Source organism: Phocoena sinus, chromosome 16, assembly GCF_008692025.1.
Source record: "Phocoena sinus isolate mPhoSin1 chromosome 16, mPhoSin1.pri, whole genome shotgun sequence".
Lineage (NCBI taxonomy): Eukaryota > Metazoa > Chordata > Mammalia > Artiodactyla > Phocoenidae > Phocoena > Phocoena sinus.
In genome coordinates, this window is record NC_045778.1 from 51,786,571 (window position 1) to 51,800,898 (window position 14,328).

Here is a 14,328-nt window from a genome sequence, read left to right on the forward strand (position 1 = left end):
AAACCAAGACACTGGTACCAAAGCCTTGATGCCTTTTTAAGATGATAAACTGAGGCTCCTAGGAGCTCCTGGGAAACTGAGGCACGTGGCTTTGTATGCAGCTATACGTTAGTGTTCACAAGTGCTGCTAATGGTGTGGGACACTGGTGTCCTGCCCCGGACCCAGCTACTTCCCCTTTCCCGCACACTGTAGGTAGGGGCGCCATGATCCGTCTCCTGATTCCTCCCAGGAAACCCATGACCTCTTCTGCAACCTTTTCCCACCCCTGAAATAAGAAGTGAATTAGGTGCCAGAGACAATGAAGGGCTGGGGTTGCGTTTCTTAGAGCTCACCCCAACCCATGCCTCTCGGCGTCTCAGACCAGCTCGGGGTAAGCCCACCCCCCTGCCCGCCTCCAGGGCCTGGGGCTGCCTGAGGCTGGGGTCACTGGCCTGGCCTAACCTACACTCACCTCTTTTGGCCTCAGTAGTTAAGGCCTTCCTGGGTTAATGGGGAAATCCCTTTTTCAGGAAGTTAAGAGAAGCCACATTCATTAATAATGGAGGTTAGGCACTAGAACAGGCCAAAGGTCATAAAGAGCCGGGAGAGAAGAACCCCTCCGGGTATATAAAAAGTGCATCCTACCCAGCCACCTGCAGAACTCACTTCAACACAGACGCGAACACAAATAAAAACCCAAATCACAGGAAACAGGTGACTATACATATTTTAATAAATCAAAGTCTGGAATCCTAATCCTCAAATGATTCCTTAGAAAACTCCAGGGAACACAGACACTTGAGTGCAAAGAGATTCACTTATCCCCACACATACTTTTACATGTACTGAATGTTTTATGTTTACGTGGGGGAGGGGAGGGGAAGGGAGGGGAGGGGAAGGGAGGGGAGGGGAGGAGAGCGGTGCAAACTAAACTCTAAGAGTTGAAGGCTGAGTGAGTTAATAGGAAGTTTCCTAATGAAACGACACCCTCCATGTTGCTACAAAATATTTCATTCTGATTCGCCATCACAGTAACCTGAAATGTAGAAAACAAAGATATTAATGACAGAAATATGGAGCTGGTGTTAAATGTAGAGTGAATATTCGATGACCTTAGGGCTCGGCTTTGTTCAAATGCTTCTTGTAAGGTTATAGCTAGATGTGGCTCTAATTCATAAACATCTTCAAGGCTTTCTGAAACCCTCTGAATTTCTCTGGGGGTGATGGGGTGGGCCCCAGAGCATAGGATCTCCTGTATCAAAGTGCTGTTTTTTACTTGTCTTAAATTTGCCTCACTGCATTTCACAGGGATGTGGGTATGTCCTCCTGTTTCAGGAAGTGAGGGCCAAGTCAGCCTGACCTCAGCTACTCTGTTAGCAGTTTTATAGCGTGTTCACCATATCCTGTGTCATATGTCACCAGGTGGTGCCACAAGGGGCTTCACAGTCACAAAACCACTTTGGTTTGCATCCAAGTCAGCTATCTATTGAAGATCTCGGGCAACCTTCGTAATCTTTCTCAGCCTCTATTTTCTCATCTTGTAGAACATGGATAATGAGAATACCTACTTCATGATGTGTCTCTAGGATTAAGTGAGATAAGGCAGGCAAAGGGCTTGGTGTGGAGCCTGGCTGGGGTGAAATCCTGCCCTACACTTAGGCTGCCCCTGGGTGAAACATCAAAATCTTATTTATTTACTTGTTTGGTCTGCGTTCATATCTGTTTGGTGTAGTGTGGGTTAGCTAGCTAGATGACCAACAGAGAAGTTCAGTTTTGTTCTCTTTTTCCCCCCACAATTTAGCATTACCCTATTTGGATTTTGAAACCCAGTTTCCCATGGGAGTGAGTGTCTATTCAAAATAAAATGTGCACTTTCTTCCAGAATATTACTGGCTTTTAAATCAGGATCAGACAAGAGTAATATCCATAAAAAGATTCAATGGGTGTTCCAGGGGATCTCAAAAAAACGTAAGTGAGGAAAACCAGCTAGTTAACTTACTGGATATTTAGTTCCATATTAGAAAAAGAGCATTTGTTGAAATCACTCTCTTTCGAACTTGCTATGGTGATGTCTCTCTTTAAGTTGTTTTTACACCAATGGCCACATTCAATGCCCAGTTCTTCACTGGGGCCACTCAATTCCCCAGACAATATTAATCTAGTCAAAATGGTTTTTTGGGTAGTGCAGCCAGGAGCAAAATCATGTGACCACAGACTGAGCCTAAGGTGGCAGATAAAAAGGAAGAGTCTGTCCCCTGCAGTTTTACTTAAAATTAAGTGCCAAGGTTTTGGAAAAAGGCTTTTGCCCACTCCTTCTGCATCAGCCCCATGATAAGGCCAGTGAAAGATCTGGTCAGGAGGGATGAAGACTTGGGCTCAGAGGGGGCTCCCAAGACTCCCTGTTTTCTCTTGCATGCAGATGAAATGCATCTCAGGGCATGCAGACCCAGGGACCCTTAAGGGCGAGCAGCCGGTGCCCTGTTCCCACACACCACTCACCATTGTGAGCGATCAGCCGGTACTGCCTGGCCAGGCACAGCTCCTCCTGCCTCTGCCTCACGATTCTCTGCACCTCCGGGGAAAAGCCGTTCAGGTCACGGGCGAACACGAAGGAGTAGCTGTCAGCGCAGGTGCCATCGAGGTTCAGGAGGCGGCAGGAGTACTGCACAGCATAGGTGTCGTAGTCCGTGTCAATGATCCAGTGGTCATCGTCTGCAAGGCAGAAAGCCACGGGGCCACTGCATCTCCCTCCGCCACTCGGATGTCAAGGAAACTTACTGCCTGGCCCCGGAAGCCAGCCACTTCCCAAAACTGGATTCAGGAGTTAGGAAGCAGGAGACTACAGAGAATTCTGACAGCTCTTAGAAAATTGGGACCATGAGAAAGGATCTTGTCCTTTACAGGAAAAAATACTGGAGTCAGTGGTGGGGGGAACCTCGTTCACTTTAATAATTCTTTCTCTCCCTGATAATAAATGTGATCGTATCTTTCCAAAGAGCAACCGAGAATGTGGACCCATCAAAGCCGCAGACTAGACCTTTCTACTGTTGTCTCCTCCATCTACCCTCTGACAATATCTTGTGCCTTTGTGGTGTGGCCACCAACGTATGTCACCCCCACAGCAGGATGAATCTTTGGCACTGATCCGCATCAGCTAGTTCCCGGCCCTCTCACTATCCACATTGCTCTCCTGCCTCTCAGTCCACTGGATGATCCGGTTCATGGCTTTTCTGGCTCCACCCTAATTCTGGTTAGTAACCTGACTCACTTCTCCAAGCTGGCAAAAGAGGGTAGGTTCTGCCTTGAGGGCACAAGGTGCCTACCCTCTGACCTCAGATATTCTTTCTTAGAGCTCATACTCTTCAGAGGCAGAGCTGAGCCCTTGAAGAATTTAGACTATATTTCTTCCTAAGACTGGGATGTAAGCCATGAAGCATAAGTGTAAACAAAGGTGGTACTAACGTCAATAAAGACAGGATGGGGAAACCACGTTAGTAAGAATGTATGTGAGAGGTTTGCCATGGAGAAACAACAATGTGGATATCCAAACACCTCACATTTGGTAAAATGTGTCACATCTCTGCTTAACGTTCTTGTTGATGTATAACCATGACCAAGACTTTCTGAGCACTTAGTTATGTCAGTCACTGCATGGACACTTTCTGTGCTTTCTCAAATATTTTTCACGACGACCTGAAAGTGCACACTATCATCCCCATTTTCCAGATAAGGAAACTGAGGCACAGAGAAATTAAGTAATTCACCCAGGATCACAAAGAGCAGGACACAACTGAGTTTCAGTCTGACTCTGGAGCCCCCATACCTAACCTCTACACCACGCTGTCTCCAGGCGATAAATAAACTGGGGGCAACAGGGGATAAGAAACAAGAAACGCAAAGCCTCCGTGTCTCCATTTCACACCCAGGTCATGAGGCAAGTGATGGTCTCTGCTCTATGTCATGTTCTGTGCTGCAGTAACGCAGGGGAACCTGGATCCCCCAGCATTAAGGATGTAAGGGAGATCGCTAATTCTTGCCTAAGTCACCTCTGGGTGTGCCTCTTGGCTCTGAGAACCCTGGGAGTCCCTGCCTAGAAGGGGCTCAGCCCGAACCCATGCCCTGTAGGAGAGCTGCACAGAGGTGGGTGGTGAGGCCCCTCTTCAGACCACTGCAGGCCCGCCAGGAGGAAGACTGAGCCACCCCTGAACCTCCCAGGCTTTCCCATGGGGAATGTGTCCGACACGGGGATGTGGGGGTCAGGGGAAGCCATACGACTGCTCGGCGGTGGCCATGCTCATCTGTTTGATAAGATGCAGATTCTAAAAATTAGTAACCTTGTGCCCCGTGGTACTGATTTTTGTAATCCATTATCAGAAAAGTTTATCTTTTACTCTAAATGGATCACTTTTGGAAGTTTTGCTGCGTTATTTGAAAAAATCTTTATTACCTCTAAGGATAAAAGCTTTTTTCCCCTCGTTGAGTAGCAACTCCATATGTACAGTGTAAATCAATACTGAAGATGCAATTCGATAAAAAAAAAAGTAAAAACTCATCTAACACAACTGTAGAGGAAGTCAAGGAGTGCGTGCCCCGTGTAGATGGGCTGCATGAAAGGACACTTCTGCCCTGGCTCACCAAGCTAAGAGTCCCCCTGAACAGCCCTCTGGGGCCTATCTCCCAGGAGAGTTCCAACAGTATTCTGTAAAACTGTAAAAGCTGGTTTGTATTAGGAGTCCCTGCTGTTCAGGGCCACCTAATCCTGACCTGGGAGCTGGAACCCCTGGCTTCTGACACTGGCTCTCACAAACTTGTTGCATGACCTTGGACAAAGCCCTACCTTCTCTTGACCTCAGTTTATTCATCTGCATGTTGAACCCCCTTCACAGGGTTAACTCTCCATCTCTGTGGTTCCATGATATGTCCCCCGTGGCCTGCATTACTCTCTAGGTACCAAGGAGACTGCAGATTTGAAACTTAGGAGAAATGAGGAAAAAGTAGATAGAGCATGTACATGTATGCTCTCAAACATCTACATCAGGCTGAATTTCGGGACGCTCTTCTGAGAGTCCTTAACACCCTGCTCCCCGTGTGAGTTTCAGGGCTTGGGAGAAAGGGAAGAGGTCACTGTCACCCAGAGCACTGTGCCTGGCTCAGAATCTCAGCAGCGGCAGGTAGGGCACCTTGGAGTGAGTCAACCCTGTGCATAAATGCTCCCTGCGTCCTTGGATGAGAGCCTCTGAGCCTCTGCTGGGCCCCTAGTAGTCAAGCTGTCTCAGGGATCCAGCCTAAAGAAATGGAGGAAATGCAAAACCAGGTTGGGTGGTGATGTGAGTTGGGTCTTGAGGAGGTGGGTGGTCTAATCATGGAGAAGGCCACACCCCCTGGCACACTGGCAGTATGGGTAAATGGCAGGAGGAGGTCACGTGACAAGCCCAAGAGCCTTTTGAGCTTGGGCCAGGTTTTTGAGCTGGGGGGTGGGGTGGGCGCAGTGAAGGGGCCGGGCTACTTGCAGTTTCACCCCTCTAGCTTTAAGCCCTGCTGAGAGTTCTGGTTGCTTACAGACCGTTCTTCCCAAGGGTGCCACTGGAGGAGAAACCCAGCCTTTTGGCTAGGTATGTCTCCCATCCTCCAAGACAGTCCCACTAAGCCGACTACTTACTTCCTTTCTGGAGAAAGGACGCTACGCCCCAGTACTTCATCTTGAACTTGGCAGGGTCCTCGGTGTCTGTGAAGGTGCCCAGCATGTCTGCGCACAGGTCCCAGCTACTGCAGAAGCCAAGGGGATCATGAGCCAGGCTGGGCGAAGGGCTCCCTGCATCCCACCCCGGGTGCTCCCGTCCCTCCCCAAACAGGGTTTGGCGCTCAGCCCGGGGGACCCTGCAGCGCAGAGCGCAGCCCCCTATAGGTCACTGACTTAAAGAGACGGACTCGGCCCTTGGCCGTGGCTGTCATGTGGCCATTCTCGTTCATGAACTGGGCGACGATGTTGTCCTGCAGAAAGAGGCCCTTGGGGTCCTTCTTGGCCATGGCATACCAGGTGCCGGAGAACTGGGGAAGGGAGTAGAGCAGCGTTTGGTGTCCGGGAGCGCATGGCCGGCCGCCGGTAAAGGGGAACGGGGCGCATCCGGGACGCAGATACCTACGCGATCCTTGTCGAAGTTCTCTTTGACTCGGAAGCTGCTCACCCGGCAGTCGCGCTCCGCCCGGGCGCTGCCCAGCGCTGCCAGTAGCACCAGCGCCCACACCCACTGCATCTTGCTCAGGAGTCCGCCCTGAGGGAACCGCGCGCCGTGAGCGCCTGGCGGCCGGACCAGCCGACCCGCCACTGCCAGTCCCTAGACCCCATCCCGCCCGCGCCGAGCCCTCATCCCGCCGGCCCCCGTCCCCCATCCCTCCTGCCCCCGTACCCCCATCCCGTTCATCCCGGCCCCCCGTCCCTCCCGCGCCTGCCCCCCGGTCCCGCCGGGCCGCCGCTCACGGTCGGGAGCTGCGCTCAAGCCTGGTCGCGGGTCCGGGCGCGCGTGGAGCTAGGGAGGCGAGCTGGGGCCGCCCGGCCGCGTTATATAAAGCTCCGGGGGGAGGGGGTCGCGCTTTCGTAACTGCGCGGGATGAAAGACCGAGGGGGAGGCGCGGGGGCCGGCGGGCCAGGACTTGCATAACGCGCCCTGACTCACCGCCGCCCGGGCGCGGGGAGGGTGCCTTTGGGCGAGAGCCTCACCTCCAGCGCCGCCCGGGGCTTGTGGAGCTGCCGCGCGGGGTGGCCTCGGCGGAGCCCAACTCTCCGGCGGCGGCGAGCCGCGAGAACCAGCCCTGGCCTAGTTACCCAACACGGGTGCCAGCGGCCGCCAGCTGCGGCCTGGGGTGGCCTCGGGGCCCAATTGCTCTGGCTGGAGGCTCAGGTCGGTCTGGCGGGAAGACCGTGGCCTCCCAGAGCGAGGGGCATCTGCGGTGCTGCCCGGTGCGTTAGTGCCTGGGCCATGCCGTGCGCAACTGGCCCCTCGGCCCTCTGAGGGCTACTTGTGCAGCGGTCTGGGACTGTTTCCGCCAAGTAGTTTTTCATTTTATAAAGGATGTCTTTTACTCTCTTTCAGGGGAGTTGTGGTGCTCTCTGGATCAATATTTGTTCTTTAGTTTCAACATCTTTAGAAGCATTAAAACCCTCCCTGTTAAATATTCTCCAGAAACGCAACCCTGGTCAGGAAAGGAAATATTTTAGCAACCTCGGTGGTCGCCTACTTACTCTGTGACACTTCACTCAAGCCACTTGGAAACACACCTACCAATTGTTTATGCTGCAATTTTATTTCAAAGCCAGAATGGAATTTTGTTTTGTTTTCAAAACAGCTAAGGTGAATTGACTGAGGAGAGGAGAAGAGGGGGAGGTGAACAAACTCTATAACGTCAATGGACAATTAAGTCGAAGTGCTGTGACTAGCTATGTGATTTTGTGCAGTCATGGCACAATTCACTGACCGTGTTTTTCCCTTTCTATTCAGAGTTAAGAGTTCCTCTACTCTGATCAAAGCAGTCAGAAGATGCAGCTTTGGACTGAATGAGAATTAGAGATACGGCAAAGAGCTATTTTTTTGGTAAAGATGCCTGCTGTACACTATCAGCTGTGTCTCCGTGGCCCAAACTGGAAAGGACCGAGATGAATGTGGCCCATTTTGCTACCGCCAGACCTGAAATAAGAGCGGGTGGAGGTACAGGAGGGTGGCTGCCAAACAGAGACATAAAGACTTGATGGTCTTTACGGGGCATTGGGGTTACTTCTGAGCCTCCTGAAAAAAAACACCTGTGGCTCCTGCCACTTTCCTGTGACTCTCGGGCTGTCGCGGGAGTGCCAACGATGATGCAATTAACTCCTTACTGCCTCCTTCTTCCTGCTAAGAAAGCCCTGTTTCAGGCCTACCAGCTAACTAGGAGGTCTTCTGGTGAGGTTAATTTTATCACAAGATGTATAATCCCAAACAGCTCAAATAAGGTCTGCTCCAGAGCTGCTCCTGCAGGGACCCCGCGTGTGGCCACACATGTGGTAGTACCTATGCTCCCTAGGTGGGAAAGGACTTTAGGGTACCTCTCTATCTCGTGTCCAATGCGTGGATCCCCTCTTTGACATTCCAAAGTAGAGATCTATCAGCCTGTCCTCCAGCACCTCCAGTGAAGGAGAGCTCCTGGCTGAGCCCAATTGCCTTTGGACCGTTATGACTGCCAGAAAAGTTCTCCTCATTCACCCAGCCCTTGTCAACTGTTTCTTCCAGAGCGTATTCTTGGGGTCCTTGCTCGTGCCATATGTTAAATGAATATAGGGGATTTCAATGCATTTTTATGGTGCTTGTTTTTGAAGCAATACGTTTTTATTTATTTGTTAGATGCTTAAAAGTTGATGTAACTGTTCTTCCTCCCCCACCCCCCTCTCTCTCTCTTTTAATGATAAATCATGAACCTTGGTGTCCCAGACACCAGCAAAGAAAAACAGTTTGTTGGCATGCTCACTCGAATTTCTTCATGATTATAAACACGTGAGTACAGGTCAACTGGTGTTTTTAAATTCGGTGCTTTGAAATTTATCTTCATAAAATAATTTTTAAAATATGCAGATGTGGGTATAATATCAACAGGAAAAGTGTTCACAGTGATTACCTGTGTGATAGGATTAGGGACATTTAAAGGTTTATTACTGATTTGTACCTTTTTGGTAATTTCCAAATTTTCCAACAGTGAAAATATTTAATCAGAAAATAAAACAAATATTCTCTTTGCAAACGTTTTCCTTTTTTTCTTCTAGAAGTAAAATTATGGTCTAAATTACATCTCATGGACTGTATATAATATACACAAAAGTTCATTGCCTCGTCATACTTTGTGGAGAGACAGACCATGTTTCCTTCATCTTGGTATCCACCCCCCCAACTTTTCCACAGGATTTCTCAAGAGACTTACACATAGTAGGTGCTTGCTCAATAGATATTGATTTAATTTGTTTTACTGAAATCAGTCACTTTAGGTAAGCTTTATAAAATACTTACCTAAAAAGACCTGGTCAGAGGTCACTCTTTCTAAAATATAATTTCCCAGGATTTAACAACTGTAGCAGAGATGGCTAGCTGTCCTTTCACCAAAAGAGTTTTCACTTCCCTTCCATGGTGTAGAGTTGTTGGAAAGAAGCCACCCTGCCAGAGGGCACCTCCTCACTTCCTGCAGCTCTGTAAGATCACATGCCTATGTTCTGGTCAGTGGAATGTGGACAAAAGTGATGTGTGTCATTCCCAGACGGGGCTTATAAAAGCTACCCGTCTAATTGTCCTTGCTGTCTGTCTTTCCTCATCTGCTGGCTGGTGAAGCCTTCATCAGCCTGGGACCCCACCAGTGATTATCTTTATGTGAATGAGAAATAAACTTCCATTCGATTAAGTTGCTGGGATTTAGGGGTTACCTGTAACAGAAGCTAGCGTTACCTTAACTAATACAGCAGCAAGCAAGTCACTAATTCCTAGGAAATATTGAAAAGTGTTTTACCCTAATTGAAAAAAAGAACTAATGCAAGAAATTTATGTCCTTAGCGTCATAAAAATTAAGCATGTCCAACTAGCTCCATTTTGTACAAACTGATATTTACATCCACATCCTGACAGAGAGGCCAAGAAAAATTAATAACAAGGAAATTGGGTAGCATTTGTCTTCTGACTGCATTTAAAAGATGTCAAAATAATTGGTGGGGGCTTCCCTGGTGGCGCAGTGGTTGAGAGTCCGCCTGCCGATGCAGGGGACACGGGTTCGTGCCCCGGTCCGGGAGGATCCCACATGCCGCGGAGCGGCTGGGCCTGTGGGCCATGGCCGCTGAGCCTGTGCGTCCGGAGCCTGTGCTCCGCAACGGGAGAGGCCACAACAGTGAGAGGCCCACGTACCACAAAAAAAAAAAAAAAAAAAATAATTGGTGGGAAAATGGAAAGTTTAGTTATTTAGCCAACTAAATACAGGTACAAAAAGTCAAACTAATTTTTTTCATAACGATTTTTTCAGTGATTACAAAGCCATCAGTCAGTTTCATCAATTTCGCTGAAAATAACATGGATTCCACCAAATGAATTATCTCTGAGATACCTGGTCATGTCCATCAATTTGGTGCAGGCAGAAGCTCTCATGAGAGCAAATGTGCAAGGTGAGAGGGCCCTTTGTGGTTGACTGTCATGATGTGCCTGAAATCCCTGCCATTAGAGGATGTCTTTTGGTGATGAATAATGGTAGGAGCAGAGAATTTGGCTAAAGTGGAGCTGAAGAGCGGGTCCGATATAATGATCCAAAATACACATGGTTAATCCAGTATATTGTTGTGAGTTTTATGTTAGTGCTTCAACCTCATGTGCATTTTTTTTTTTTTTTTGGCTGTTAAATAAGCATTACTTCCTGCAGAAATAGTTAACTGCAGTGGAAAAATTTAGCAATTAAATATTACATGTGTTCATGAATATAGTATACTATTGAAAAATGTAAATTTGTTAAGCAGAAAGATTAAGGAAGTTAATCCATTCTTTGATATATCTGTAGGCTTTTTTTTTTTTTTTTAAATCTGTAGGCTTTTAAAATGAGTTCCTGGAATTTTAATTTAATTCTTGTATTGGTGTTTAACATTTTATTATATAGGCCTAGATTTTAAATTCCTTGAAGGAAAAGTCTTGTATGTTCTCCTATAGCACCTATTATGGTATCTTGTACACCTCATGGGTGTATTTTAAAATTTATTCCTATTTAAGCTCGTAGTTTGGGGTAGGTCACTATCACTAGCTGTGTGACCTTGAGCAAGTTATTTAATTTCTCTGTGCTTTGATTTCTCACCTGTAAAATACAGATAATAATATACACACCTCATAAGGTTATTGTTAGGATGAAATGAGATGATATATATATAAGGGTCTTAGAAGGGTGCCTGGCACAGATTATATATTATAAAGTTAGCTATTCTTTTTTTTTAACGTCTTAATTGGAGGATAATTGCTTTACAATGGTGTGTTAGTTTCTGCTGTATAACAAAGTGAATCAGCTATACGTATACATACATCCCCATATCTCCTCCCTCTTGTGTCTCCCTCCCACCGTCCCTATCCCACCCCTCTAGGGGGACACAAAGCACCGAGCGAATCTCCCTGTGCTATGCGGCTGCTTCCCACTAGCTATTTTACATTTGGTAGTGTATATATGTCCATGTCACTCTCTCACTTTGTCCCAGCTTACCCTTCCCCTCCCCGTGTCCTCAAGTTCATTCTCTGTCTGTGTTAAAGTTAGCTATTCTTATGATCACTTTTTAATTATCATTACTTGTGGCTTATCTGTCTAAAAATATTCTGTGTAAATGGAATGGAGTTTTCACATCAATTTAGTTATTGTTTCTGAGATGCTTTGTCTAAATAAATGATTGTCAATGTCTGTAACATCTAAGATATTGGTCTTTTTCCTCGTTCTTCCCACTAGTTACTGTTCTATTCTTTAAAAACTTATTCTTTAAACGAACTGGAAATGCTGATATAAATGGTGAAGTTTAACAAAGTCAACGATTATTTTGTAGTGTTAAAAATTTATTCTAAGTGTCTGTTTGGTCATTTTTAAAATATTACATTTTCTTAAATTTTGTTTTTTCAGTGCTTAGGACAGAGACACAAAAGTCTTGTCAACACAGGACAGAGACTCTGCAAGGACTACCCCAGAAAAAGAGCAGCAGGGATGATGGGATTCAGTCAAGGACAGAGGAGGAGGAGAAGGATATTTGGGTTCCAGTATTTCCCTTAAAAATCTATTTGTCTTTATCAAATGTCATCTAATACACAGAGTAGTCAGAAGTGATCCCTCTTTCTTGCTTGCCTTTTCTAACTAATCAATTCCCTTGTCCTGTTGATTGTTGCCTGAAATTATGTCTCACATTTGTCCCTTCCTTTTTCATTCCCAAGCACCCTGACCCATAGCCTGTGAGAATAGCCTTAAAAACTTTGTTTATAATGAATGAATTTCTTTACTATATAAATTATATATGTTCATTGTAGATACTTTAGAAAAATCAGGTAAGCAAAAGAGAAGAAAAAATATTATATTGAATTCCACCACTTTGGAATAATCACTGTTAACATTTTGGTATACACACCTCCATATATGTATGTGTGTATGTGGAATCATACTGCAATAGTATCTTGCAATTTATCGCACATAATAAATACCTGTTCATATCAATAAACAGACCTTTACAATAGGATTATTAATTAATGTATGGTTTCCTATTGTATGACTATAATGCCATTTATTTACTCAACCTCCTAGGCTATTTCTAATCTTTTCCATTTATAATTGTGTTTTTGATGAACGCCCCTGTAACTACATTAATCATATACAGTCTTAATTACTTTTGTAATTAAGAAGAAAGAAGAAGAGTTGCAGAGTCAAAGCCTGTACACATTTTTAGGGTATTTGATAATGAACCAAATGCAATATAGCTTCTTAATTTGTATCCTAATGTCCAGTATTTCTTTTTTCCAAGTCATCTTTTTAAGCACGACCAGATTAAGTTTGTAGAGAAGAACCCTAATGTCATTTCTTACCCCTAAGAGTTTCCAGGGTTCAGAATCCTCAGCTAGCCTTTGAGGCCCTAATCTGGGCCCAACCTACTTTTCTAGATTCATCTCTCACTAGTCCCCCTGTTACTCTGCATTCCATGCTATTGCTTCTGCTGTTACCACTACCTGGCTCACACTCGATTTCTACTCCGTCGCTACCCAGTCTAGATATGATCCCATAGCCACATCATGTAAAGTCTCATAGCTATATGTATGTACCTCACTTCTGGCTTTTATCCTGTTCTGTTCTGTGCTTCGTGACTTTCTGTGTCCTAATAGCATCTCCTCTGCTACACCACTAGTGCTTGTACAGCTGCAGCCGAGGCTTATTCATCCCCTGTGTTCAGTCAGGATTGACTTGGTTATGTTGCAGTAACAAACAGCCCTCACATCTCAAAGGCTGAACACAAGAGAGGTTTATTTCTCACTCATGCTACATGTCCATCTCAGGTCAGCAGGGGGCTTTGTTCCATGACATCCTCACTCAGGGATTCATGAGGCCCCTACATCTGGAACTGGCATGGCAGCAGGGAGAAGGGGGACCTCCAGGGTCTCACTCTGGGAATTGATTGTTCCTACTTGGAAGAGACGTTTATGCTCACAACCCGTAGGTCAAAATTAGTCACATGGCCCTACTGGGGGAGGAGGGCAGAGAAGAATAATCTTCCCATACAACTAGGAGGAGAGGAAAATCAGAAAAAAGGGGAACATGGAGTCTCTACCGCAGGAGCTAGTACTATGTCTTGCTTATAGTGGACCATCATTAGACACGTATTGGAAGAACAAACAAATGAATGAATCTAAAAGTAGTTAGTGGACTTCCCTGGTGGTTCAGTGGTTAAGAATCCGCCTGCCAATGCAGAGGACACGGTTTCGGTCCCTGGTCCGGGAAGATCCCACGTGCTGCGGAGCAGCTAACCCCCTGCGCCACAGCTACTGAGCCTGTGCACCACAACTGCTGAAGCCGGCACGCCTAGAGCCCGTGCTCTGCAAGGAGAGAAGCTACCCCAATGAGAAGCCCACGCACTGCAATGAAGAGTAGCCCCCACTCGCTGCAACTAGAGAAAGCCCGCGTACAGTAACAAAGACCCAACTCAGACACAAAATAAATTTAAAAAGTTTTCAAAACACAGAATGCTGACTATAAAAGAATATGCTTCATTTTAAAATTCATTTTCATTTTTATAAGTAGAGGAATGTAAACATATATGGGCATTTTGTTTTTTTCCATACACAGATTTATACCTCAAGTATAAATCTGTGTATGGGATATGGGTATGTGTTTTTGTCTCTCTGTGTGTAAAGAGGAGAGGATGGGAATTGTGAGCACACACATGCTTTTGAGAGAAGTAGGAACTGCACTGTCACACAGAACAACCAGGGAGAAAGGGTGTCCACAACTGTGTTAGAAGAAGATGGATGGTGGTCCCATAGGTGTGACTCAGCTGTCTCAACTCCTTTCTCTTAGGAGATAAACCTGCGCATTATTCTAATTATAACGAGATGCTACTAGGATATTATGAAGTAAACAGTAATCTGAGGAGGACCCTCCTGAGACTAGACTTGGGTGTGACAGAGGGAGGTGCAAGAAAGGGTGTGTGCTTGACAAGACCCTTTGAGGGAGCAAGTGGACTCAACCATAGGAAGTGACATGGTTCAACAAATGCAAGTGTGGGTTCTGTTCCCCTGGGAAAACCACGTTCCCGTCAAGAATCTCTTATCTCATGACCAAGAACCTGAAGCCTCGAT

The 14,328-nt window shown here is 46.3% G+C and overlaps 1 protein-coding gene across 2 annotated transcripts; it reads right to left on the reverse strand.

Annotated features, from left to right (window-relative positions):
* Window positions 1-689: 689 nt before the first annotated feature.
* Window positions 690-7,031, reverse strand: RBP4 (retinol binding protein 4). 2 transcript variants are annotated; one of them, XM_032609246.1, is made up of 6 exons: window positions 6,459-7,031; window positions 6,124-6,252; window positions 5,895-6,028; window positions 5,640-5,746; window positions 2,480-2,692; window positions 690-1,016 (listed from the first exon to the last, which is right to left on the reverse strand). In XM_032609246.1, exons 2-6 carry the CDS (start codon window positions 6,232-6,234, stop codon window positions 991-993), a joined length of 591 nt encoding a protein of 196 aa, XP_032465137.1. In that variant the 5' UTR covers window positions 6,235-6,252; window positions 6,459-7,031; the 3' UTR covers window positions 690-990. The 2 variants fall into 2 exon arrangements, with proteins under 2 accessions (XP_032465137.1, XP_032465138.1); XM_032609247.1 differs by having other exon boundaries at window positions 5,640-5,743; window positions 6,459-6,549.
* Window positions 7,032-14,328: the final 7,297 nt, after the last annotated feature.

Bases quoted from the DNA above. Each gene is read 5' to 3' on its own strand.
- RBP4 (XM_032609246.1), bottom strand. From the start codon at position 6,234: ATGCAGTGGGTGTGGGCGCTGGTGCTACTGGCAGCGCTGGGCAGCGCC. The intron at 5,747-5,894 runs GTCAGTGACCTA...TGGCTTCTGCAG, and splicing joins GGCCGAGTCCGTCTCTTTAA to TAGCTGGGACCTGTGCGCAG. The intron at 1,017-2,479 runs GTGAGTGGTGTG...TCTACATTTCAG, and splicing joins CCGGCTGATCGCTCACAATG to GTTACTGTGATGGCGAATCA.